The sequence below is a fragment of the Nyctereutes procyonoides genome, unplaced genomic scaffold, assembly GCF_905146905.1.
Source record: "Nyctereutes procyonoides isolate TBG_1078 unplaced genomic scaffold, NYPRO_anot_genome, whole genome shotgun sequence".
In the NCBI taxonomy this organism is placed as follows: Eukaryota; Metazoa; Chordata; class Mammalia; order Carnivora; family Canidae; genus Nyctereutes; species Nyctereutes procyonoides.
The window spans coordinates 85,313,122-85,339,731 of record NW_026575146.1 but is presented as its reverse complement, the minus strand read 5'-3'; the positions used below and the strand labels follow the sequence as shown (position 1 = coordinate 85,339,731).

The 26,610-nt window shown below is 46.1% G+C and overlaps 1 protein-coding gene across 7 annotated transcripts in view; it reads left to right on the top strand.

The window, feature by feature from the left end:
- TDRD12 (tudor domain containing 12) overlaps positions 1-26,610 on the top strand; it is a 71,116-nt gene that overhangs the window by 11,226 nt on the left and 33,280 nt on the right. For 6 of the 7 annotated variants that reach the window (XR_008662628.1, XR_008662629.1, XM_055311985.1 and 3 more), the window contains exons 3-10: positions 1,339-1,475; positions 4,691-4,810; positions 7,598-7,653; positions 8,737-8,822; positions 13,996-14,185; positions 14,923-15,015; positions 22,946-23,043; positions 24,008-24,084. Coding sequence is in view for 5 of the 7 variants with exons in the window: in XM_055311985.1 (XP_055167960.1) it covers positions 1,339-1,475; positions 4,691-4,810; positions 7,598-7,653; positions 8,737-8,822; positions 13,996-14,185; positions 14,923-15,015; positions 22,946-23,043; positions 24,008-24,084 (857 nt within the window). In the remaining 2 variants the exon portion in view is untranslated. Of the gene's footprint in view, positions 1-1,338; positions 1,476-4,690; positions 4,811-7,597; positions 7,654-8,736; positions 8,823-13,995; positions 14,186-14,922; positions 15,016-22,945; positions 23,044-24,007; positions 24,085-26,610 lie in introns of those variants that run through there. The other variant, XM_055311987.1, reaches the window with a different exon arrangement.

Below are 26,610 nucleotides of genomic sequence, written 5' to 3'. Positions count from 1 at the left end.
GCAGAGACACAGGCAGAGGGAGAAGCAGGCTCCATGCACCGGGAGCCGGACGTGGGATTCGATCCCGGGTCTCCAGGATCGCGCCCTGGGCCAAAGGCAGGCGCCAAACCGCTGCGCCACCCAGGGATCCCCCTCTTCATTTTTAAAGTACTGCGTTGAACTCATGGCTTTTAATATATCCATGCACTACAATCGTTGTTCTTGATACTTAAATGACCCCACGTTGGGTTGGTGGAAGCCCCATAAGCCCCCAGTTCAAGGCTGGCTGGCCGTGTGAACTATTTATTACCTGTTTGCACCATTCCTACAGGTTGCTTTGACTTAAGCGTTAAACAGAGACACCCTCCCTCCTTTGGCACGATTTCTCTCGAGTGCTGGACTTTGCGATTCTGTGCGGCCCCCAGGAGCCCACCCGTTGTGAAACGTGTCCAGCCTCGGTCCTGGAGCGCAGCCGGCTCACCTCCTCCTGCCGGACGCAGCTCTCTTCCGGGGGCCCCTCGCGAGCCTGCGGGCAGCATCTGGCTTGCCTGCCGGGGTCGCAGTCGAGTCCTCTGTGGCCTGGCCATCCGCCGGGACATCAGGACCCAGGCGGCTGTCCCTCCTGCAGGGCAGCGTCCCTGGAGCGGCGCCGCGGGCGGACGCTCATTTCTTGAGTCGCGGAGCGGCGGTTGCTGGAGACGGGGTGCAGCGCCTGGGACGCGGCGGGCAGCCACGTCGTCCCCCAGCTGGGGCTCAGCTGCGACAGCAGACCCACCGGCTGCAGTAACAGCCCTGCTGTGGGACTCGGGGGGTCGAGCCTGGGGCACGGGTTCGCAGGGGTCTGGCAACCTGCTTGGCGATTGTTTCTTTTTTTCTTTTCTTTTTAAGATTTTATTTATTTATTCACGAGAGACACAGAGAGAGAGAGATAGAGGCAGAGACCCAGGCAGAGGGAGAAGCGGGTTCCTCGCAGGGAGCCCGACACCGGACTCGATCCCGGGTCTCCAGGATCAGGGCCTGAGCCGAAGGCAGAGGCTCCACCGCCCAGCCACCCAGGCGTCCCATCGTTTCTAAGCTGTGTTTTCTGCTTGAAGAAGGCAAAGCAACACGTTTTCCTTCTTTTACTTTCAAAAACTTGTCCTTAGTTAAGGAGTCAGACCGACCATAGTGGGGGAGCCACCGGTGGGCCTAGGGGGCCCCGTGCCCCGTTTGCCGCCCAGCAGTGGGCAGCGTGGGCAGCCCGGCCTCCTGCCACGCCTTCCTCTTCCCGGAGGCGCAGTGTGGGCTGAGATGGTTTGGGGGTGCCTCTTGGTGCTCCCTGCGCCCGGAGGTCTTACCGCTGAGGGTTCTTCGTTGTAGGTCTGCGTGGTGTATTGCCAGGAGCTGAAGTGCTGGTGCAGGGCCATTATCAAGTCGATCGTGTCTTCGGCAGACCATTACCTGGCGGAGTGTTTCCTCGTGGATTTTGCCAAGTACATCCCGGTGAAATCTAAAAAGTACGTACGGGCTGCTTTTCCGTAGGCCCTTTACGGAGACGACGGTCAGTTTTAAAGGAGAGTGTCCGTTTACACAGTGAGAGGATAGAGGTCGTGGAACTGGAATGTTTTTAGTTTCCCGTGGGGAAGGCTTGCAGATTGCGGCTCTCCGTGCAGCCGGTGTGGGAGCAGGTGCTCACGGGGAGGACTCGGCCCTCCAGCTGGGCCCTCCCTCCACCTTCCTGCCTGGACGGGCCAGGTGCTCACCCCCCACTGGGGCTCCCCTCTCAGCGCATTCCTGGGATGCAGTGGGTCCTGCGGGAGGCTCAGCTGCGGGGAAGACGCCACTGGAGGCGGAAAGTCGTCTCATCTCCCCAGGAGGGGTGTGTGTGGGTGCAGCCTCAGGTAGCGGGGAGTGGAGCACCCTTGGGGCACTCCTGAGGGTGTGACCCGCAGCTCCAGAAGGTGGGGGACGGTTCAGGAGGAGCCCTCCTCGGCTCCAGGACCACCCTTTAACAGTTGATCACAAAACACTGGCCACGAGTCAGCCTTTGTGTTTGTGGTCAGTTTTTTCCTACTTTCCCATCCTAGTGTAAGAGGTTATCAACTTAATAGTTAACGTGAGGCTCCTCCTTCCAAAAGAGCGATACCAGACAGACCTGAGTTGCATTAAGAGTAAAGAATTTCATGGCAGAAAGGCTTCTCAGACGTCGGGAATTTGCAGATATTTAAGAAAAAAAAAAGGTAGAGGCCTATTCTAGCTTGTGATTCTGCACCTTTATAACTGTAATTGTTACAAAAGTAAAAGTTGTGTTTGGAAAGATTTTTAGTATTTGGAGTTTGAGGCAAGAGAAGCCCGTGATTAACTAGTGTGCAGGGAGGCCTCGAGGGGCAGGTAGGACGGCCACCGTTTTCTGAACGGTGGAGACGAGGCCGTGAGGCTGCCCGTACGGGGCATCCAGGACTGCTTCTGTCAAAACGGTGTGTCCAAGTGGTCCGTCGGCCTGAAGAAAGGAAATAAAGGTGCCGAGCAACGTATCTATCAAATCTCAGCCCCTCTTTTGTGCAGAATTGGTGAATACTAATTATTAAAACATATGCTCAAAAAACACAGCCAACAGCCGCTCATTTACAAAAACTGTGATTCAGGTTGTGTATTAAGATCGAAAGTTTATATTCCCCAAATGAATGAGACCATATAATGTTTGTCCTTCTCCGATTGACTCATTTCACTCAGCATAATACCCTCCAGTTCTATCCCCGTCGAAGCAAATGGTGGGTATTTGTCGTTTCTAATGGCTGAGGAATATTCCATTGCATACATAGACCAAGCTTCTTTATCCATCATCTGTCGATGGGCACCGAGGCTCCTTCCACAGTTTGGCTATTGTGGACGTGGCTGCTATAAACATCGGGGTGCAGGTGTCCTGGCATTTCATTGCATCTGTATCTTTGGGGCAAATCCCCAACAGTGCAATTGCTGGGTCGTAGGGCAGGTCTATTTTTAACTCTTTGAGGAACCTCCACACAGTTTTCCAGAGTGGCTGCACCAGGTCACATTCCCACCAACAGTGCAAGAGGCTTCCCCTTTATCCACATCCTCTCCAACATTTGTGGTTTCCTGCCTTGTTAATTTTCCCCATTCTCACTGGTGTGAGGTGGGATCTCATTGTGGTTTTGATTTGTATTTCCCTGATGGCAAGTGACGCGGAGCATTTTCTCATGTGCATGTTGGCCAGGTCTATGTCTTCCTCTGTGAGATTTCTCTTCATGTCTTTTGCCCATTTCATGATTGGATTGTTTGTTTCTTTGCTGTTGAGTTTAATAAGTTCTTTATAGATTTGGAAACTAGCCCTTTATCTGATATGTTATTTGCAAATATCTTCTCCCATTCTGTAGGTTGTCTTTGAGTTTTGTTGACTGTATCCTTTGCTGTGCAAAAGCTTCTGATCTTGATGAAGTCCCAATAGTTCATTTTTGCTTTTGTTTCTTTTGCCTTCGTGGATGTATCTTGCAAGAAGTTACTGTGGCCAAGTTCAAAAAGGGTGTTGCCTGTGTTCTCCTCTAGGATTTTGATGGAATCTTGTCTCACATTTAGATCTTTCATCCATTTTGAGTTTATCTTTGTGTATGGTGCAAGAGAGTGGTCTAGTTTCATTCTTCTGCATGTGGATGTCCAATTTTCCCAGCACCATTTATTGAAGAGACTGTCTTTCTTCCAGTGGATCGTCTTTCCTCCTTTGTCGAATATTAGTTGACCATAAAGTTCAGGGTCCATTTCTGGGTTCTCTATTCTGTTCCATTGATCTATGTGTCTGTTTTTGTGCCAGTACCACACTGTCTTGATGACCCCAGCTTTGTAGTACAACCTGAAATCTGGCATTGTGATGCTCCCAGCTATGGTTTTCTTTTTTAATATTCCCCTGGCTATTCGGGGTCTTTTCTGATTCCACACAAATCTTAAGATGATTTGTTCCAACTCTCTGAAGAAAGTCCATGGTATTTTGATAGGGATTGCATTAAACGTGTACGTTGCCCTGGGTAACATTGACATCATATGGTCTCATTCATTTGGGGAATATAAATAATAGTGAAAGGGAATAGAAAGGAAGGGAGAAGAAATGTGTGGGAAATATCAGAAAGGGAGACAGAACATAAAGACCCCTAACTCTGGGAAACGAACTAGGGGTGGTGGAAGGGGAGGAGGGCGGGGGGGTGGGGGTGACTGGGTGACGGGCACTGAGGGGGACACTTGATGGGATGAGCACTGGGTGTTATTCTGTATGTTGGCAAATTGAGCACCAATAAAAAATAAATTTATTATTAAAAAAAAAGATCGAAAGTTTAAAATATGAAGTAGAAGCGACTTGACAGGATTGTTCATTATTTCCTAGTGTTTCTTCGTCTGAGGAGCCTTGTTAGACATGACTTTCCTAACACTCCCTGCCCCCACAGCATGGAGCTTTAGCACCAAGGATGCACTGGATACTTGCGTATGTTCTGTTCTATTAAGAAGAGTAAGATTTTATTCCCTCCCCGCTCCGAGGACCAGCTCCCCACACATGCATGCACCTGGGCAAACGTCTCCAGCACCTGCTGCTGCTGGCAGCTATACGAGGAACAGAAAGAATTGGTTTGGGCATGTTTTAGGTCGATCACATGCGTGTACTTGAAAGAGATGTGTTCTGCGTAAGTTTTCTTTAATATAATACAACTGTTTCTGTTCTGCTGTTAAGCATCCGGGTTGCAGTAGAAACTTTCATGCAGCTTCCCTACCGAGCGAAAAAATTCAGGCTGTACTGCACGAAGCCTGTGACGTTACACATTGACTTCTGTGAAGATAGCGCCGAGATTGTGTAAGTGCCCTTGGTGACACGTGCTGAATCAGAGGAAACATCTGAAATTGAGTGTGTGCTGTTTATGTGGAACCTGCTCCCCTTGAGAAGCGCAAGGCCGTTCCAGAGGCCCCTTTGTGCTTCAGGAGATCTCTGGGCAGGTGTGTGTCTGTGTCACCTGGCCACGTGGAGCTCCCCGGGCAGCCCCCGCCCCCCAAGGCTGCAGTTGAGGGGGTTTGGAGCGGGCTTGAGCTCTGGGCTCTGCAACTTCTTTTAATTTACAAAGACTAATAAAGTAACTGTAAGGTGAAACCCTGGTACTAGGATCATGGAGCATCAAAAAAAAAAAAAACAACAACAATCCATTGCCTTTTTCCCCAGCCCTTCCCCCATCCCATCCCCGACCCCCTCCCACCAGGCCTCTTGTGACCTGTTCAGGCTCTGAGCTTACAGACCTTGTTCAGTGCTTTATTTGTGTTCATTTATGTGGAGCCTTTCACGAAAATTAGAACCTACTGCCTTATTTGCACATTTAACCCAAGAATGTGCGGAAGCTCTTTGCTAGTACGTGTGCTGCTTTCTCCTCTTGGACTTCCTGGGGTGAACATAACTGGCCACTGGCTGTGTTTAACCATTCCTCTCTTGAGAGCCAGCTGGACTGTCTCCAGGCCACCCTGTGCTGCACATCCCCGCAAGAATATGCATAAGTCCAAATAAAGCATATGGGGGTGCACATACCAGCCCACACCTCACCCCCATCGTTGCCCTGTTTTCCTAGTCTGGGCCACACTGCCAGGGATTGTGCAGGACTAACCAGGGGCCCTGCACTGGGCAGCACGGTGGCAGGGGTAGGGCTGCGATCTCTACTGTCGTGACCCGAGTGCTACCCGAGGCCCTGGGGCAGCCCTACCTTCCCACCTGCTACCCCCACCTGGGACCATGGCATTATGGGAAGAAAAACCAGGGCACAGCACAGTACCCGCTTAGCTTGTACGCCCTGGTGTTGTTGCATCTTGTTCCCTGGACTTGGAAGCCACCTTTCTAGTGGATGCTCTCACGGGATGTGTGGAGACCCTCCGTTCCTACTCCCCGCACCTCCAGCACCTGTAGTTCCCGTGAGATTGTAAGTGCATCCCCCCAGGGCTGGCCTCAGAAGCTGTACTAGTAGGTGCTGAACACCTTTGTCCCTGCTGACGCCAGTGTGCTCCGCCAGGCTCCCTGCGCCAGCCCAGGCCACCTCTGTCCTCAGAGACTCCAGGCCAGCGGGTCCCCTGCGAGCAGCACCCCTGCCTCCCACCTGTCCCCCAGCGCAGCCTCTCCCTTCCCGCCAGGGCTGACTCTGGTGCCCATCTGCCCCCGTCCAGCTCCCCCTCTGCGTGACCACCTTCGCCAGCCTTGGGCACACCCTCAGTGTTTGCAGCGCATCTAGGATGTCTGTCTCAATGCGTGAATTACGGTTTCTATAGATTTTGTCACATGGTCCTCCAGAAGGACTAGCAGCGTATCCTCATGTCACCAGGGTACAGAGAGGGTTGCTTTTCCCACACAGCGCTGACTATCATCAGGCTTTTTAAAGTTTTGCTTGTTTGTTGTATGAAAATGGTATCATTTTCCTTTGTATTTTTCTAACTTGTGAAGTTGGGTGTCTCTTCTGTGGTTATTCACGTGTGTGTGAGAGAGACACACAGACTGAAGGGCTGGTTTACCTGTTAATGGCCTAGATTGATTTTTCTCTTGGCCCATTTTCTTATTAGGAATCTACTACAGGTTTTTTTTTTTTTAACTTACTAGGTAATTTTTGAGTGTGTGTAGCAAGGTTTTTTTTTTCTTTTTTTTTTTTTGATTTTTTTTATTTATTTATGATAGTCACACACAGTGAGAGAGAGAGAGGCAGAGACACAGGCAGAGGGAGAAGCAGGCTCCATGCACCGGGAGCCCGACGTGGGACTCGATCCCGGGTCTCCAGGATCACGCCCCGGGCCAAAGGCAGGCGCCAAACCGCTGCGCCACCCAGGGATCCCCAAGGTTTTAAAATTACTGTCTTAATTTTTTTTTTTTTTTTTACTTTTAGGAACACTTTGTGATTTTCTTGGAGTAATGTGCTCAATATCTTTTTTAGTAGAAATAAAATAGAGTAACACCTTTGCCTCAGCGTGGGGTTGGGTGCTTTGTTACCTCTTTTGAGCCTTAAGCAGGATGATGAGGGCATCTTTGGAAAATCAAACCAGCAGAGAAACATCAACATATCACTCTACCCTTACTTAGTTGTTTTTGTTCCATGCATCAAAATACTGGTTCCTCCTCATCTTCTGCTGTCTACGGCTCTTAGGATTTCCTTTCCACAGCACAGGGAAGGGCAAGATCATCAGAGGAAAGTGGGAGACAGAGGAGAGGTGTGGGAACACCATGAGAGCCTGGCTGGTGGCTTTCCCCCGGCCACTCTAGCGCGGCGGTCCAACTGGCACACACAGAGCCCTCGCTCTGTGCCAGCCTGTGTGGTGGGACACCGCATGTGCAGCATCCCTGTCCCGGGAGCTCGTGATCTGGCTGCGGACACAGGTGGGTCCCTGGTCCCTGGGCGGCAGGCGTGGCCTGTTCTCAGAGAGTGTGTGCACTGGGTTACAGGCGGCAGTGGGGAGAGGAGCCTGTGGCAGTGTGCAGCTGAGGTCCTCACCACCAGAGCAGAGCCAGGCATCACACATTCAACACGTAATCTCAGAAACATCCAGCATGTGGCTTAACAAAGTGACGTTGGTGTCCTAGCCTCAGAGTGTTACTTGGTAAGCTTGCATCTGTTTACTGTTCCAGACCAGCCAAGAAGTGGGACAGTGCAGCTGTGCAGTACTTCCAGAACATCCTAAAAGGTAGGGCAGGTGCAATCACCACCGCGACCTGCTTTGAACTGGTGCCCCAGCTGGTGTGCTTCCCATTGACAAGGGGGTTCGAGATGGCCACGTGCAGCTGTGTGCCCCTCCTCACAGGGGCACATCTGTTACCTGGGACTCCTTCTGCCCCATGTCACAGCAACTCTGCACCCCTGAAAGTTTGGGGGTGGAGGTGGACATTAGCAATTGAGAGTTGAAATTAGAAGGGGCTGTTTGGGTGAGGGGCCCTTCGTCTACATGGAAGCTGCGCACTGCAAGATAGTTGTCCGTGCATTTCACTGAACCGGCTATTGATGGAAAGCTCGACTTTTTTCCTGGGTATTGATCGTGTAATGATCCCCATTGCCGATTTAAAGTGTGTGGTCTGTCTCAGAGCAGCTGTACAGCGTGTTCTCTCTGTAAAGTACAGCTTCCTGGGCCAAACCCCTGGCAGGCAGGTGCCAAGTCGCTGTGTTCCGAGAAGTAGGTATGAAACGCCTGAGGTGCTGGCCCTTCTCCACTGCCCCCTGTCTGGGCAGAGGAACAGCCAGATGCTGGACCCAGTGGAAATGGGAGGCCGGGAGGGTCTCTGGCTTTGGAGTCGGGGCCGTTGCGAGCCCACTGGGAGACACGGGTGTGGAAGAGCCAGAGCACCCAGGATTGCATCCTGCCCGCGGCTTCCCTGCAGCCTCCTCTGGGCCAGGTCCCTCACCTGTAAGTGACAGGGACAGGTGGGCCATGAAACATGTTTGCGAAGGACTTAGCGTGGTGCCTGAGGGTCCCCGGGCCTGGGGCTGCGGTTTGGGTTCTTGGGTCTGAGTGGCTGAGGGCTCTGACTTGCGGGGTGTGCGCAGGGTGGAACGGACTCAGGTATCAGACTGGCAAGTAGACTTGGGAAGAGGGCCAAGAACCGCGGACTCCTCGCCACGAGAGCCTTCGCCTCCACTCGCTCACCCAGCAGGGGGAAACCGTTAGATACAGTGATGCTGGGCGATCCTGAGTGGTTGGTGCAGATTAACAGGTGGAATAGGATTGTTCCAATATCAACTGATGTATGTATTGTTTTTCATTTATGCTATTTAGCAACCACCCAGGTGGAAGCCAAATTATGTGCTGTGGAACAAGACACTTTTGAGGTCTACCTCTATGCAACCATAGAAAATGAAAAAGTGAGTGAAAGAATCGTGTTTTAAAAATGTTTTATCCTTACTTAAATTTTCTGTGTTAACGAGAGTAAACACCAAGGAAAAAAGAGTGTCCATTCACACAGCGTGGAAAAAAATTTTTCTTTTGGAGAAAGGGCAGGGGAGGGGCAGAGGGGGAGAGAGAGAATCTCAGGCAGGCTTCACGTGGAGTGCAGAGCCCAGCACAAGGCTCCTTCTCACAACCCTGAGATCGTGACCTGAGCCAAGAGGAGAGTCAGACGCTCAGCCCACTGCGCCACCCCGGCGCCCCAGCACGGAAGTGCTCGTAATCTTTTAAGGTCTGGCGTAGATCAGAAGTCAGCCAGAACTGTGTTTTCTTTTTTTTGATTGTTCTTCAAAATCAGCTCAGTGTTTTATTTAGGCAACATTTTATTTAGTTAACAGACAGATTATTCTTACAGTGATGAGTATAAAATGTCATTTTCTTGTAACAGGAGGTAATTTTTATAAAGAGACGTTATTTGATGTGGTTTGAGTTCACTGCTTTTTTTCCTCCCCGTGATTGTCTCGCTGTGTGTAATACATGCTCATCGTAGAGAGCGGAGGTAACACGAGTAGGAAGGGAGTGGGCGTCCCAGGTGAACTCCCTGCCCCCGGTGTCAGCTGTTACCATTAGGGAGGCTGCCCCTTATGGAGGGTGGCTCAGGGCGCAAAAGGTGTGCACCGAGTGTGGATGTGGATGGAGGTGCAGATGCACGGCTACTCAGGCCCACGGAAGGCATCTTCCCCACGGATTTATGTTAAAACTTCCTTTTGAAATAGTTTCACACTTATCGGAGAGGTGCAGAAATAGGACAGAGGCTTTTATGTGTGCTTGACCTGGGTTCTCCTTACGTTAACCATGCAGACTAATGGCACAGCAATTAAAACCGGAAAATTAATGCTGATAAAGTGCTATTTTAATAAATCCACAGACCTAATTTGAATTTTGCCCATGTTCCCACTGATTTTCTTTTTGTGCTCGAGGACCCAGTCCAGGATCCCACACTGTCTCCTTAGTATCCTCCAGCCTCTCCTCATCTTTTAAGACCTTGACGCTTATTTTGTAGTTATATGACGGTTATTGTGTTGTTGCTCAGGTTGGATTTGTGTGAGTGATGGGATTAGATTGAGGTTGTACATTTTCGATGTCTCCAGGCGTCCTGGGGGAGGGGGGCGGGGAGCGGGTTCTGGTGTTGAAATGGCTCATCACTGGTCAGGCTGACCTTCAATCACCTGGTTACGGTGGTGTTTGCTGGTGATGGTGGTGTCCGCGGGTGTGTCCTATAGAGTTACTGCTTTTTCCTTTTGAAATTAAGTATCTAATGGAGAGATGGTCTGAGTCTGCACATTACCCTCAGTGATTCTTGCCTGCAAAGCTTCTTTCTTTTTTATTTTTTTGAGCAAAGAAGCAGTAACTTATTTTTTCATTTTTAAAAAATTTAAATTTGATTAACATTTGTGTATTAAGAGTTTCAGAGGTAGAACTCAGTGATTCATCGCTCACATACAACATCACGTGCCCTCCTTAATGCCCATCACCCAATTTCCCCATCTCCCCAACTCCCTTCCCCTCCAGCAACCCTCAGTTTATTTCCTATGATTAAGGGTCTCTTACGGGTTGTCTCCCTCTCTGATTTCATCTTACTTTATTTTTCCTTCACTTCCCCTATGTTCATCTGTTTTGTTTCTTAAATTCCACAGGAGTGAGATTATTTGATAATTGTCTTTCTCTGGTTGACTTACTTCACTTAGCATAATACCCTCCAGTTCCATCCACGTCATTGCAAATGGCAAGATTTCATTTTTTTGATGGTTGACTAATACTCTGTTGTGTGCAGAAGATAGACATCTTCTTTATTTGTTGATGGGCATCTGGGCTCTTTCCACAGTTTGGCTATTATGGACATTGCTGCTATCAACACTGGGGTGCAGGTGCCCCTTCTGATCACTACATTTGTATCCTCGGGGTAGTTACCTAGTAGTGCAATTACTGGGTCATAGGGTAGCTCTGTTTTCATCTTTTTGATGAACCTCACATTGTTTTCCAGAGTGGCTGCACCAGCTTGCATTCCCACCAGCAGTGTACGGGGGTTCTCCTTTCTCCACGTCCTCTCCAACATTGTCATTTCCTAACCCTGCAAAGCTTATCTGTCAGGCATTCTACCTTTTTTTTTTTTTTAAGATTTATTTATTTTGAGAGAGAGAGAGAGAGCAAGTGTGTGCATTGGAGGCAGAGGGAGAGGGAGAGACGATCTTAAGCAGACTTTCCGCTGAGCCAGGAGCCTGATGCAGGGTTCAACATCACGACCTGAGAGCATGACCTGAACTGAAACCGAGTCAGACACTCAACAGACTACACCACCCAGGAGCCCCAGGCCTTCTACATTTTTAATTGGAATTCTATAAGAAAGAACTGGCCCTTTCCCCTCATTTATGAATTGATTCAGTAGTATCTTAGTGTGGACTCTCGGGTGTTTGTTTTACTCTAGGTTGATATAATCCATTACCGTCATTATTTTCTTGCTCAAATTGTCTCAGATTTGGCCATTAGCAGCTGCTTCGAAGTGGCTTTATATGTCCTTTCAGTGTGCCCCATCATTGTTGAAAACTTCCTACTTTTTGGTGCCACGAGATGCTCTAGGCTAATTTTGTCATTTTCCAGCTCAGCCACTTCTCAAAGAAGAGTGGTATTCAGATAGCAGGAAAGGGCACAAGAAGTGCTCCTTGCTACTGGGGTGTCTGTGATTGTAGGCCCGCTCTGCAGTTAGGAAGCACGTGTGTGTGCACCAGTCTACGCGCACGCGGATTGATGCCTGGATCCATCCGTATGTGTCTTCAGAGCTCTGGTACTGGGGCGCCTGAGTTCAGGGCTCGGGGTCGTGAGATCGAGCCACAGTTGGGCTCCGTGCTGGGCTTGTAGCCTGCCTAAGATTGCCTCTCTCCTCCCTCTCTGTCCCTCCCCCACTCACACGTGTGCACGCTCATTCTCTCTCTCAAAAAAAAAAAAAAGCGCTCTGGCACTCTCACTCAGTCCAGCCTGACAGCATTCCTGTGGCCTCCCCCTTCTTTATCTTGACACCTGTTTCTAACAGCGAGAAACCTGCCCTTGGGAGCTACAGTTACACTACATTTGATTAATTCTAATATTCACATAAAGTAATCCTGGAATTGCTCACCCACATTCCTGTGAAAAAGACGTTTGTCTAAAAACAAACAGCGTGCAGCAGCCCAAACACTGTATTCGGGAGTTACTTCGAACAGTTCTTTTCTTGCTTCATCTTGATGATGCTACTGGTTTGCAAATAAGGCTCCTTTGTTATTCCTTGTGGTGCATTTTGGGCTCCCCACGTCCTTGTCAGTTTCCCCTGTGGCTTTTCATTGCTTATTTTCCAGTTTGGTAAGAATAACACGATGTTGGCTTTTGGACTAGTCTAGTGAAACATCTTTAAACTTCTCTACTGACCTGTTTCTCTTCTTGCTTTTCCAAGTAGATCTCTTTCCCTTTGTGGCCGTGTGCAGACGAGGACTTGTTCCTACTTCCCAGGGAGTGACTGCAGAGGGTCCGCTTTTTAGCAGAGAGGACTTACAGCAGATGCGTGAGGTCAAAAATTTGCCAGAAAAAGAAAAACAGGGCCCACCATCCTCTTCCAGCTCCCCGAGGAAGCACAAGGATACCCGAGGGTGGTCTGTTTTTGGCCTGGCTTCTTTCCCCGCGAGAAAATTATTTCAGGATATATCCACATTGTTTCTTTTATTGTCAAATGCTCTTCCATTGTCCAGTATATTTTAGTGTATTTATCTGTTCACTTCTTTTGGACATTTGAGTTGTTAGGGCTGTTAGAGAAAAAGCTGCTCTGAATATTCATGTTCGGTGCTTCCTGTGAACTGTGCATTCATTTCTCTTGGGTAGATACCTAGGAGTCAAATTTCTAGATGGTGCTGTAGGTATCAAGAGACTGCCAAACTGTTTTCCAAAGTGGTTGACTATTTTTCAGTCCCATCAGCAGTGGGTGAGAGTTCCAGTCCCTTCTGTCCTCTTCAGTGCTTGTATGGCCGCCTTGATAGTGTAGTGGTTTCTCATTGTGATTTAACTTTGCTTTTCCGCAATGACTTATGACGATGAGGAGCTCTTCACATGCTGTTTGCAATCCGTGTACCTTCTTTGATGAAGTGTGTATTCATATCTTTTGCCCACTTTTTGGATAACTTTTTAACTTAAAGTATAGTTGATAACACAATGTTTCAGGTGTACAACAGGGTGATTTGGCAAGTGTAGACCTCACGCTAGGCTCACCACAAGTCAGCTTCCACCTGTCACCGCACGACACCATTACAGTACCATTGACTGTGTTCCCTATGAACCCTTTATTCCCATGACTTATTCCTCCCATACCTGGAAGCCTGCACCTCTGACTTCACTCTTTTGCCCGCCCCCCTGCCCTTCCGTCAGTTCTCTGTATTGATGGGTCTGTTTCTGCTATTTGTCTAAACATTATTCATTTGTTTTTTCACTGCACGTATAGGTAAAATCATGTGGTATTTGTCTTTCTCTGTCTTATTTCACTAAACATAATACCCTTTAGGTCCATTCATGTTACAAATAACCAAAATCTCGTCTCTTTATGGCAGAGTAATATTCAATTGTATTTTGCCCATTTTTAATTGAGTTGTTTTGTCATCTTTTAATTGAGTTTTCAGAGTTGCTTTATGTATCCTGGGTATATGTCCATCCGGATACAAGATTTTAAAAATATTTCTTCCTATCTGTGGATTGTCTTTTATCTCTTAACCAATGTCTTCTGAAGAGCAAAAATTTTAAATTTTGATATAGTCTGATTTATCAGTTTTTCCTTTTATGATTTATCCTTTGTAAACCCTCCTCAGATTCTTGACTAGCAGTCATGTTAGCTCCCCAGTGCTTTCAAGAAGATATTTCATATTTTGCAGAGTCTTAGTTTTTCTGATAAGGAGGGTTGACCAGAAGTAACTACTACACCATTACTAGAGCAGAAGTCAAGAGATGGGTTTCTCTCAAATTATGTTCTGTAAAATAATTTTTTCTCAAGATTGAATTTTGGGATTAACTTTGGGATATTTTCTGAACAAGTCACTTGATTCCATTTGTCTTATTCATGAAATGTTGAAAATTATGCAGGTCTGTGTTAACGATGATCTGGTTGCGAAGAACTTTGCTCGTTATGTATCACCCAAGGAGAATAAAAATGTTGATTCTGTAGAGAAACCACGACTGAATATAAAGTCAACATCCTTTTCCAGTAAACTCAATCCTGCACTTACTCTTTGGCCAATGTTTTTGCAAGGAAAAGATTCTCAAGGAGTGGAAAGTGAGTGGATTCTCACCGATACAGGTTTCTTTTAAACTGTCTTATTTATATGAATCTTATTGTACTGACATAAGTTTGTACGAACTTTTCCCCATATGGAGGCAGAGTCTTGGACTCTGAGTTTAATATTTTACTCTTAATCCTAGTGGATCAGTGACAGGTTTTGAAGTTCTAAGCTGCTACAGTTTGCTTTTATGAGACTAGGAAAAAAACTATTCTCAATTTTTTTAAAGATTTTATTCATTTATTCATGAGAGATACAGAGAGAGATGCAGAGCACAGAGCACAGGCAGAGGGAGAAGCAGGCTTCACGCAGGGAGCCCAGGACTCCGAGATCATGCCCTGGGCTGAAGGCAGGCGCTCAACCGCTGAGCCACCCAGGGATCCCTGTTCTCAATTTCTTATTAACATGGAGTTATCTTTTCAGAAGTCCATACGTAAGTTTATAATTTAAAGATGTCACCAAAACAAGGTCAAATACTTAACATTTTAGACACTATTAAAAAGAATTATTTATTAATAGGGAAATAGACTGTCATGGACAGTGGAAACAATTTTAAATGTTTCTCTCTGAATTCAGTTTTCCTTAATTCATTCATACTGCTTTCCTGCCTGGAGTTAGGTCTCTCCCGACCTTCCAGCAAGAGCAGGAGCTGAAGTGGTGTGCCGGTGCATTTTGCATTTGTTGTTGGAGCTTTATTGCATGTTTTAATCCTGAATTGTGTTCTTTCTGTCAGATTCACATGGCTTAACTTTTCTGGCTCAGTCTCTCCAGCATCCGTGGCCCAAGGGTGTTGTTGGTGACCTTGGCCCAAGTGCTGTGATCCTGGGTAAGTTCACTCACTTGCCTTATTTCGTAGCATCAAAGGATGCTCTCAACTGTCTAAAGATAATAAGGGTTGTTTAGAAGGGCTGTGGTAATTCTCTTTCTCTCTTTCTCAATCTCGTGGAACCAACAATTTATGGGGCAGATGCTGAGAGAATTTGCATTGCAGTCCTTAGAGGATTTTTAAAAAGGATGTGTTTGTGTAGTAGAGTGTGTACATGTGCAAGCATGGGGGCGAGGGGTACGGAGGGAGAGAATCCCAAGCCGACCCCCGCTGAGCACGGAGCCCCATGGTTTCTGTAGCCCCAGATTGCTGGACCCTAAGCATTTCCTGCTCTCCCTTAGTGGGGTCAGTGTCGGGATGCACCTGTGTGCCTTGATGGTGAAGTAAAGGAAAGCTGATGTGAGATGTAACTGGTTGTGGTGTGTCACAGATCCATTAGGTGTTACTTGGAATCCAGGCAAAGATCTTTTCCTTGTACACAGGGAGAGAAGTTATTTTCAACTGTATTTTAATTTTTGGCACTTCTCCTTGAAGTTGTCTTGCGCTTTTCTAAATCAGAGTATCATGCTTTGTTATTACTTGGTGAAACAATCAACTAGCAGAGAAGAACTGAAAAGTGATGAAAAGCAACTTTCTCTTCCCGGCCTCTCCGCACCCCAGGCTGTTCCCCGGAGGTAAACCTTGATCGTTCCCCTTACCTATTTGTTTTGGCCGAGGTTTCCAGATTTTGAAGCCCTTAATGATTAATTTTCGATCCCGAGGCTTATCAGTCCTGTTGTGCCCAAGATTGCGAATCCGAGAAACCACCGAGGAGCCGACACCGATGCAAACACACGAGGGTTTATTTACAAGCTCGGGCTTGGGTCCAAGTGCACCCGACACAGCGGAGCAGGGACTTGGGCCCCAAGACTAAGAGGCGAAGCAGCTTTCTAGGGGCCAGTGGCCCATGCGATACGCAGAAAGTTGCACAGTCATGTCGGGCCACACGCAGGTGGCCGATTGAATTACACCTTAGCCTATAGGATCCATCTGAGCTGGCCTAGTACTGTGGTCAGAATCGGCGCCCAGTTTTGGGGGGCACAAAGCAGGGTTACATTGTTATGAGCCGATTTCCGATTAGGGTGTGCCCAGCGGCTGGACTAGGGTGGGGCAGCGCCTCAAGCCATAAGCAGGTCATGTGGGGGTCACAGGGGAGGTGGCAGGTGTAGCACAAAATGGAATCAGTCCTGCTCTGCTCGTCCAGGGGTAGGGGATTTTTGTTACATTTCCTGGGTCCCACAAGTCCTAGACGCTGTCTTGACTCCTCGGACAGCCTGCTCACACAGCCCCGGAGCCCTGGGCCGTCAGGACCACCGTCAGGGCTCAGCAGGGAAGGAAACAAGTGTCTGCTTTCGTGGCGCCTGCATCCACTTTCTCAGGGAGATTTTTATTTTAGGATCATCACAGATGTAATTACGGAAGAGTCGGAGAACTTTACGCAGAACTTTTTCTGAAGCCTGTGAGGATAAATTGCTGCCTGGATCTCTCCCCATTACTGGAGTGTGTTTTTCCCAGAAGGAAGGTTATTCTCAAAAATATTCACAATCGAGCCAGACAACTCAGAAGACCAGCACGGACGCATGGCGATCGCCGAAGCCTCAGGTGCCAGGCAGGTTGGGCCACTTGTCTCCGCGACTCCTTATGGCACAGGGACGCAGCTCAGCATCACCTTGACCCTTGTGAAGACTCTAGACTGGCTGTTGAGCAGAATATCCCTCAGCTGTCGCAGATGTTTTGTCATGACAAGATTCAGCTTATGCGCCTGTGGCTGGGATCCCTCCAGGGAGGCGCTGTGCCCCCCCATTCCCCCTTGCCAGCGGACGCAGAGCTGTGGTTTGTCCCATTGCTGGTGAAGGTCCTTTTGATGGCTTCGTGAAGGTGTCACCCGGCAGGCTTCTCCACGGAAAGTTGTTCTTCACCTTGTAAATATTTTATAGGCTGCTACCACGGAACTTAAATATCTGATTCCTTTTCATTTGCTCATTAGTCCACATTAGTATGGGTTCCTCTCTGAGACCCTGAAATAAACCATTTCTCCAAGTTGCCCTGGCTCCTTTTTTTTTTTTAAAGATTTTTTATTTATTTATGACAGAGAGAGGCCGAGACACAGGCAGAAGGAGAAGCAGGCTCCATGCAGGGAGCCCGTCGTGGGACTCGATCCCGGGACTCCAGGATCACACCCTGAGCTGAAGGGGGCACTAAACTGCTGGGCCACCTGGGCTGCCCTACCCTGGCTCCCTTTAACGGAGCATTTCAGAGCCGAGATGTGGGATTGAGGTGTGCCTGTTTCTGTGGTGGTGGTGGTGCTCCCACGCCCTTCAGTGGACAGAGCTGGGGGCTCTGCGTGTATGTGCGCCTGTGCACACACACGTTTACGTCCGTGTCTGTTTGCATCGGTGTATGACCCATGTACTGAAAACCAGGAGTTCACACCAGTACTGCCAGTTGGCGGGATTGATCCCGCTGCTGCTGGGTTTCTTCTGGCTTTCTGCCTTCCCAAATTCTCATGCCCCTCTGTGAGTGCGAGATTCCTGTCTGCCTTTATCCCTACTGCAGTTACTTATGGGGTCAGTCCTCCAGAGAAGCAACCACTCTGGTTTATAAATAACCGGTTCACTGCCGTTACTACCCTTTCTGCACAGATGTGCTCCTCACTGTGTCAGCTGACAGCACCGCCACCCCTCAGACCTCACCTGCCTCCATCACTCACCTGGTTCTGGCTGAGACCCACCCCCTGCCATCCACAGCCACCCTGTGGACGCTGTCTTCATTTCACTTCCCCAGAGATCCACTTCTGCTTGGGTTCTGCATTCCCACTTAGTTGCCTCTCACCCCACCCTTGGGAAGGCACCCTCCTCACCCAACCTGACACCAAGCCTCTCCCCTCTTCCACCCCCCCTGGGCACTCACCTCACTCTGCTTGGGCTCCGATGTCTTACTCTCGGTGGAGCAAGGGTTCCTTCCTCTGCTGGCACAGATCAGATGCCCTTCTCTCTGCCCCCATCTACCAGTTTTAGGACTGAATTGTGTGAGTTTTTGCAAACTGTGTCTTTTGAGGAATTGACCCAGTTCATCTGGGTTATCAATTGTGTGAACGTAGAGTTGTTGATAGTACTCCTTAGTTATCCTTTTAATGTCCATAGGGTCTGTAGTGATGTTTATTCTTTCGTTTCTGATATTTGTAATTTGTGTCATCTGGGTTTTTCTTAGTTAACTTTGCTAGAGGCTTATTGTTTTTGTTTTGTTTTTTTTTTTAATTTTATTTATTTATTTATGATAGTCACAGAGAGAGAGAGAGAGAGAGAGAGAGGCAGAGACACAGGCAGGCTCCATGCACCGGGAGCCCGACGTGGGATTCGATCCCGGGTCTCCAGGATCGCGCCCTGGGCCAAAGGCAGGCGCCAAACCGCTGCGCCACCCAGGGATCCCCAAGGCTTACTGTTTTTATTGTTTTTTTTCCCCCAAAGAAAATCATGCTGTGGACTGAGTTGTGTGCCTTGGAAATTCATATATTGAAGCCCCAACCACCCCCAGCATGACTGTATTTAGAGATAGAGTCTTTAAGAGGTTAAATGATGTAATAAGAATAGAGCTCTAGTCCAGCAGGGCTCATACTCATACCCTTGCCTGAAGAGGAAAAGACACCAGAGTGCTCCCTCTCTTTCATGTGAGGATACATAAGAAGGCAGCTGTCTCCAAGCTAGGAGGATAGCCCTCACCAATTACTGATTTCAGATCCGTCTTCTTTTCTGATACATACATTTAATGCTGTAAGTTGCTTCCTGAAGTACTATTATCACTACATCCTACAGATTTTGATGAGCTCTATTTTAATTCTCATTTAGTTTGAGGTATTTTAAAATTTCTCGACATTTCTTCTAGATCCAGGGATTATTTAGAAGTGCGCTGTTTTAATCTCTAACTATATTGGGATTTTTCCAGCTATCTTTATTACTGAGTTGGTCTAATTCCATTATGGTCTGAGAGTATACATTGTATAGTTTCTATTCTTTTAAACTTTCCATGTGTTTTTATGGCCCATGGTGTTTTGTGGCTCAGAGTGTGTTCTGTTTAGGTGTATGTTCCACATGAGTTTGAGAAGAAGGGGTGTTCTGCTGTTGAGGGAGGTACGCTGTAGACAGACGTCAGTCATATCCAGTCGACTGATGGTAGTGTGGAAATCAGCCGTATCCTTGTGATTTTCTGCTTGTTTGCTCTGTGCATTTCTGATAGTGGAGTGTTCAGGTCTCCAACTATTATGGATTCATCTGTTTCTCCTTGCAGTTTAATCAGTTTTTGTCTCACGTAGTTTGAGGCTGTCTACTTAGGCATATACACATTAAGGACTGTAATGTCTTCTCGGAGAATTGACTCCTTTATCATTGCAGAATGCCTCTGCCTTCATAATTTTCCTTGTTCTCCAGTCTACTTTGTCTGAAGTTAATAGAGGTACTTTACCTTTCTTTGCCCAGTGTTAGCGTGGTGTATCTTTCCCATAATCTCTCTGTCTTTATATTTAAAGTGGGTTTCCTGTAGACAGTGTATAGTTGGGTCTTGTATTTGTTCACTCTGACAACCTCTTTGCTTGGTGTATTCAGACCATTGCCATTTAAGGTGATTGTTGAGGGGTACCTGGGATGCTCAGTCGGTTAAGTGTCCATCTTCAGCTCAAGTCATGAACCCAGGGTCCCGGGATTGAGCCCCGCATGGGGCTCCCTGCTCGTTGGGGAGCCTCCTTCTCCCTATCTGTCCCTCCCCCACACACTCATGCTTTTACTTGCTCTCCTCTCTGTCTCAAATAAATGAAAAAAGTCTTAAAAAATAAAGGGATTATTTGATAGAGTTGGATTAATACTGACCATATTTGTTACTGTTTTCTATTCATTCCCTTGTTCTTTGTTCCTATTTTTGTCTTCCACTCTTTGTCTACCATCTGAGTTTTAATTAAGCATTTTATAAGATTCTGTGTTCTTTTCTTTCTTAGCTTATCAGTTATACCTCTTTTTCACTTACTTTAGTGGTTGCCTTAGGGCTTGCCATGTATGTTTACAACCAGTCCAAGTCCACTTTCAGATGACACTGTACCACTTCACAGGTAGTACAAGTACGATAACAAAATATTCCTAATCCCTCCCTGTTGTCTCTTGCGTTGTCATTCATTTGACTTATACATCAGCATAAATGGGTATATATACCGTTGACTTTGGAAGTAAAACACGCAGTTATTTTACCAGCCCTTGGGTTTCTTCGGGGATAGTAGAGAGTTACGATTCAGGTCCGGAAAGGGACAGCAGACCCACATAGGAATCCAGAGTACAAAGGGGAGGAGCACTCTTCTACAGAAAGTCCACAGGAGTAAACTGGGACTCCAGAGTGTAGAGGCTTCTCATTGGCTGAGTAGTGACAATTTCTCATTGGCTGAGCTGTTGCTGGGCGGGGAGAAAATCTTCCTTCCCCTGCAGGGATAGTCAGGTAGGCTTCTACCTGTCAGAAGATGCAAGGTGTGTCTCCTTCAGTTGGGTCTGCAAGGGGCTGTGAGGAATGTCACAGTCTGAGAGCTCCCCCTTCTGGCCTCCCGACTCCATTTTAAATTAGGTCATTAATACTGTTACGGTTATTATTGCTCTACTGGTTTATTTTTCTTCTTTCTCAAGTACATATTTTAGTACTTTCAGAAGAGGGTTGTGGGTAGTAGATGTTAACATCTGGCAATATATTTAAACTGGATACGATATTCTAGGTTCTTAGTAATTTTCCTTCAACATTGGAGATGTTCATTTTCTTCTAATCTGTCAATCTGTTATTCCTTGGTAAGTAATTAGTATGTTCTGTTGATTTCTTAGATTTTTCTCTTTATCCTTGATAGTCTGCAGTTTCTTTACAATATGTCCAAGAATGGATGGTTTAGGTTTATTCTTTTAACACGTGGAATTTTTTAATTACAGAATTCATATCTAACTTGAATTCACGAAAAGTATTAGATGTTAATGTTTTTTATTTTATTTTATCCCCCCCTCCTCTTGAATCTATTAGACATAGATTGGTGTATCTTAATTTATCATGTATTTTTCATAGCTTTTTCTTTCCATTTTCTTTTTATTTCTCTGAACTGTTTTTGGAAGCTTTTCTTAATTCTTTGAATTACCACTTTTCGCTTCCAGTTTACTTTATCTTTTGAGTTTTCAATTCGATAACTATTTCCTGCTGCTTAGAATTCTAACTTCTTTTTTACGTCTGCAAATCTTTTTATATGCACCTGCTTTGTTTCATGAATATGAGTCCTTTTTATCTCTTGGCTATCTTAAGTATGTTTATTTTAGAGCTCTTTTCAAATGTTCTTTCTCCATTTCCTCAGATGTGAATCTCTGCCCCTTGACAAAACCTTTTTGAGTTTATTTCTTTTAACATTTATGATGGCATTGATTTGTGGACTTTGGTTTTGTTTGAAAGCTTGTGTTGTATGGACATTTTCTCTCATAAAATTTCATCAACCACCTTACCTTCACTCCTGCTCCATAGATCAGAGTTTTTATTTTTGGCTGTAAGGTCACACCCTGAAGAGAGAATGTATTTCCAGACCCAAGATCCCATGACAGGCAGGCTTGGCTCCAAATTACCTTAAAGATAGGTTAGACCAGTTTACAATATCATCTCACATCTCCAGCATTACTAAAATAATTATTTATCTTACTTAATAGTGAAAGTTGTACCTTGTCATTTCAGTTGTGTTTCTCTTATTTATGCTTAGAGTGAACACTTTTCCGGAATTACCTCTGTAGTACCCTGAAAAATGATTGCTAGGTTGATTTTCTTTTCCTTTTCTTTTTCTTCCCATCACATGTCAGTTTTTACCCTAGCATAATTACCTAACTTGATTATTCATATTCACTGCACAGTGTTTATCACTTTTCCAAAGTCAGATCTAGGCCTAAGGAATAAAGATATTTGAGAGTCTGCTTTAGGATTTTGCTCCCTGCTGGCTATTCAAATTCAGCCTGTTTTCTAATGCTTTCTGTACCTCCGTGCTATTAAGAAGTAAGTGAGATGCACCGTTGTGATCCTGGATCATTGCTGAAACTGAGTACAGGTGATATTCTGGTCTTGATCGCTTTGCTAACATCTGGTAACATTTAGTGGTGTAAAACAACCATTTTATAGCGCGTATGGATTGGTCAGGAATTCAGAATGGGCACAGGGCAAAAGGTTTGTCTTGGTTCCACAGTGTCTGGGGCCTCAGCTGGAAGCCCTGAGGGCTGAGTGGTGACGAAACAGTTGGGTTCATTTGAATCTTTGTTGCATGTGCGGCAGCTGATTCTAACCTTTGACTGGGACCTTGATTGGGATGCTTATCTGAAATACCTGTAGTGACCTTTCCATGGGGTTGCTTGAGCTTCTTCTCAGCATACTGGCTGGGTTTGGAAAGTGAGCACTCAGGAGGACAGGTCCTAAGTACATGGCATTTTTGCCATTGAGCTTTGAAGTCACATAACACCACTTCATGTTGTTTATAAGCCCCACCCTGACTCACAAGAAGGGAATACAGAGCCCGTCTCTCAGTGGGACACGTGTCAGTGACACATTGTAAGAAGAGCACGTGTGTTGGGAGACATGTTGTGGCCCTCTTTGAAAATTATAGTCTGCCAAGTTGGGAAAATAAATTATTTTAATTGTTAGTAAGCCAGTAAAGGAATTACTTAAACATCTTTTCACATGATGAGGGTTGAAACAAGATTTTTAAATGTAATCTCTTCAAGTAAAGTTTAATATCAAACGTATTCCACAATAATTTCTTGTTAAGATTTTTATGAAAGTACTTTTAAATGTATCATCTTTTTGTTATATTTTCTATTAATAGCCCTAAGATAGCTTTTTATCATCTCTTATTTTGCAGATAAAAATAAAAAATGTAATATGGATTCATTAAGAGATTCACCCAAAAAGAAATCTGAAAAGAAACAACAGCACATCTGTTTGAAAGATGTAAATAAGGTTGTATTTTAAAATGTTTATTAGGTGTAAAGCTCATGCAATGTTAATTTTAGAATATTCTCATTTGAAATCTAGGAACCAAAAATATGTTTTCTGTTAAATCCTTGGCTATCATAGTGTTTTTTTTTTTCAGGAAGAAATATAGTTTGTGTGTTTGCTCTCTAATTCAAAAGAACAAGATAACTCCAGCTTCCCTCTTAGTTCCTGGCCTAGGGGCTTCTCTGCAGGATTGGCCATTTATGTTCATTTATTATTTCTTTTAAAGACCTTATTATTTGAGAAAGCATAAGTGAGAGAGGGTATAAGCAGGGGGAGCAGCAGAAGCAGTCAGCCCGAAGGGCAGGGAGCCCAACGTGGGGCTTGATCCCAGGACCCCAAGATCGTGACTAGAACTGAAGGCAGATGCTTAACTGGCTGAGCCACTCAGGCACCCCTATTTATGCTCATTTATTTACTTATTTTAAGATTTTATTTATTTATTCATGCAAGATACAGAAAGAGAAGCAGAGACACAGGCACAGGGAGAAGCAGTCTCTCTGTGGGGGCCCTGATGCCGGGACTCGATCCTGGGACCCCGGGATCACAATCTGAGCCAAAGGCAGATGCTCAACCGCTGAGCCACCCAGGTGCCGTATTTATGCTCATTTAACAAGGATGTGAAAACCTGAGATTATGGGACATTTAAACAGTTCAAGCCTAATGTGTCTTTCCAGTCCTTCAACAAGACAAGTGAAATCATTAGAGGACATTTGAAATACTGATTATCTGAAGTGCCAACTGCTTGCTACTTGGACACTTTAATCTAGTGATTGTAGCAATGGCATAATCACATCAGTTCTTTGTCTCTCCGTGTCTGTTTTGCCTGAAAATAATCTGGTATGGTTGTTTATGAGAATAACGTCCATGGAATTTTAGTTCCATAAGAATACATATTCTTGCTAAAAGAGATTTTTTTTTTTTACAGTGTGTTGAATCCTCAGTGTACTGGCCGACAAAGAGGGGGATAACCATATATGCTGAGCCAGATATACCAGCAGCAAGGTATGATTTGAAAATTCATTGTAATGGACTAGATGCATAAGTGTATTATTGTCTTTCACAGTATTCTGTGTGGTTGATGATAGGAAAGGATTCAGTTTCAATAGAGTAGCCCCAGATATTTTGATTAAACGTATATTAATTTAAAAGAAAAACCTGGGGCAGCCGGTGGCGCAGCGGTTTGGCGCCACCTGCAGCCTGTGGTGTGATCCTGGGGACCCTGGATAGAGTCCCGCATCGGGCTCCCTGCATGGAGCCTGCTTCGGCCTGTGCCTCTGCCCCCCTCTCTCTCTGTCTCTATGAATAAATAAATAAAATCTTTAAAAAAAAAGAAAAGAAAAGAAAAACCGGTAACAACTGGTCAACAGCAAAATTGACCAAAAATTGGCAGTGGCCCTAGAGTCTCCTTGTTACCTTGTTGGACAAAGCTGTTCCTGTAAGGCAGGTCCAGTGAAATGGTAAAGGCTGGGTGAGCGTGGGCCAGCCGGCAGGGCCAGGACCAGTTGTTGGAGAGGAGAATCAGAGGCTTTGACTGTAACGCTGGCCATGTCAGGATGCAGCTTAATGTTTGTGAAATCACGGAAAAGCTGTGCTGTTACACGTGTCACAAGTAGTGTAAGATCTTCGAGTCGTGTGTTCCATTCTTCTTCTGGGCTTTACATTAGCGTCGCACATTTCACTTATACATTCTTGATAAATCGTAGACTTTAGTATCATTTCTATTTAAACTGGGATCTTTTCAAGAGATTTAAATAAACAGAAAGAAAAAATACCTCCTGTGTTTACCTGTGTAGTTACCATCAGTTCTTTTCACGGTTTGTGTGGGCCCAGATCTCCATCTGGTATCGCTGGTCTTGTCCCTGAAGGGCTTCCTTTACTGTTGATTGTATGGTGGGTCTGCCGGTGATGAATTCTTCCAGTTTTTGTCTGTCTGGAAAAATTATTTCAGCTTCATTTTTGAAAAAAAGAAAAAAAAAAGGTATTTGTTGCTAGGTAAAGAATTCGAGATTGACAGTTCCTTTTTTCCTGTATTTTAAAGATACTGATGTACTGTCTGCTGGCTGCTTCACTCTCAAAGGAAAAGCTATGTCATCTTTTACTTTGTTCCTTTGTTTGCAACATTATCTTTTTTCCTCTGAATGCTTTTGAGATTTTTCTCTTTGTTTCTGGTGTGAACAATTTAATTACGATACACATGCCTGGGTCTAGTTTCTCATGCTTAACACTCATTAAGGCTCTTCACGTGTAGGGTTCCATCTGGCATCAGTTTGGAGACTATTCGGCTGCTGTTGTAGAGATGCTTGTACCCATCTCTTTCTCTTCTCCTTTTTGAGACTCTGGTGAGTCAAGTTTTATTCCTTTTGATAGTGTCCAGAAGGTCATTGACTTGGCTTATTTTTTTCAACCTTTTTTCCACATCAGTAATGCTGCTGGTGTCTCTCACTCGAGCCTTTTATTTATTTATATTTATTTATTTATTTATTTATTTATTATAGTCACAACACACACAGAGAGAGAGAGAGAGAGGCAGAGACATAGGCAGAGAGAGAAGCAGGCTCCATGCACCGGGAGCCCAACGTGGGATTCGATCCCGGGTCTCCAGGATCGCGCCCTGGGCCAAAGGCAGGCGCCAAACCGCTGCGCCACCCAGGAATCCCCTCATTCGAGCCTTCTATCATCTCCATCCTGCTATTTAGCACATCTGGTGAATTTTTTTATTTGACGTAGTCTATTTTTTCAGTTCCAAAATTTTCACACGATACTTTGTATAGTTTGTATATCTTTGCAGAGAACTTGTTCCACTCAAGAGCACGTACTCCGTCCTCTCTGAGGGATCTCGCTGAAGACAGCTCCTTGAGGGTACACGACGATTCCCACTCGCCTGCCATCTTGGGGTTCACACCTGCTGATCGTCTTTTCCCTTGACAGTTGATCTGGTTTTCCTGGTTCTTTGCATGTTGTGTTCTGGATGTTTGGAATATTATGGTGTGAGACCCTGGTTTCTGTTCAGATCCTCTGGACGATGTTGGCCTTTGGTGTTTTTGTTGTGTATTTAGCAGCAAGTCCGTAACTCCATTCAGACCCCGGATAGTGTCTCAGTTTGTGTGGGTGGTGGCTGTAGCTGTGCTTTGGGTTTGTTCTGAACATGCTCAATGAGGGGCAAGCCTGGGACTTGTGTTGGGTCATAAGGAGGAATGAGGGACCCCCTCCCCCAGGACCATCTCTTCTTTTCCAGAATTTTCCTCACATTGACCATTTTCTAGCTGCTCCCTGTCCTTGGGCCTCTGTCCAGGTCGGTGGCTTTTCAGGGAGAAACAGGTGTGCAGTTGTGTGCGATTGGGGCCACTTGTGGAGCAAAACAGCAGCAGAAATAAGAGGAAACAGATGGAGGTTTCCCCATGCCTCTTTAGACCCGGGCGCCCATTTCCCAGATCCTCTAGAGAGAGGGAGAGGTTTCCTCCCAGGGTTATGGGTGACAGACCTGCTGTCACCACTGCAGCTGTGTGACTGGAGCTGGCCTCAGGACGG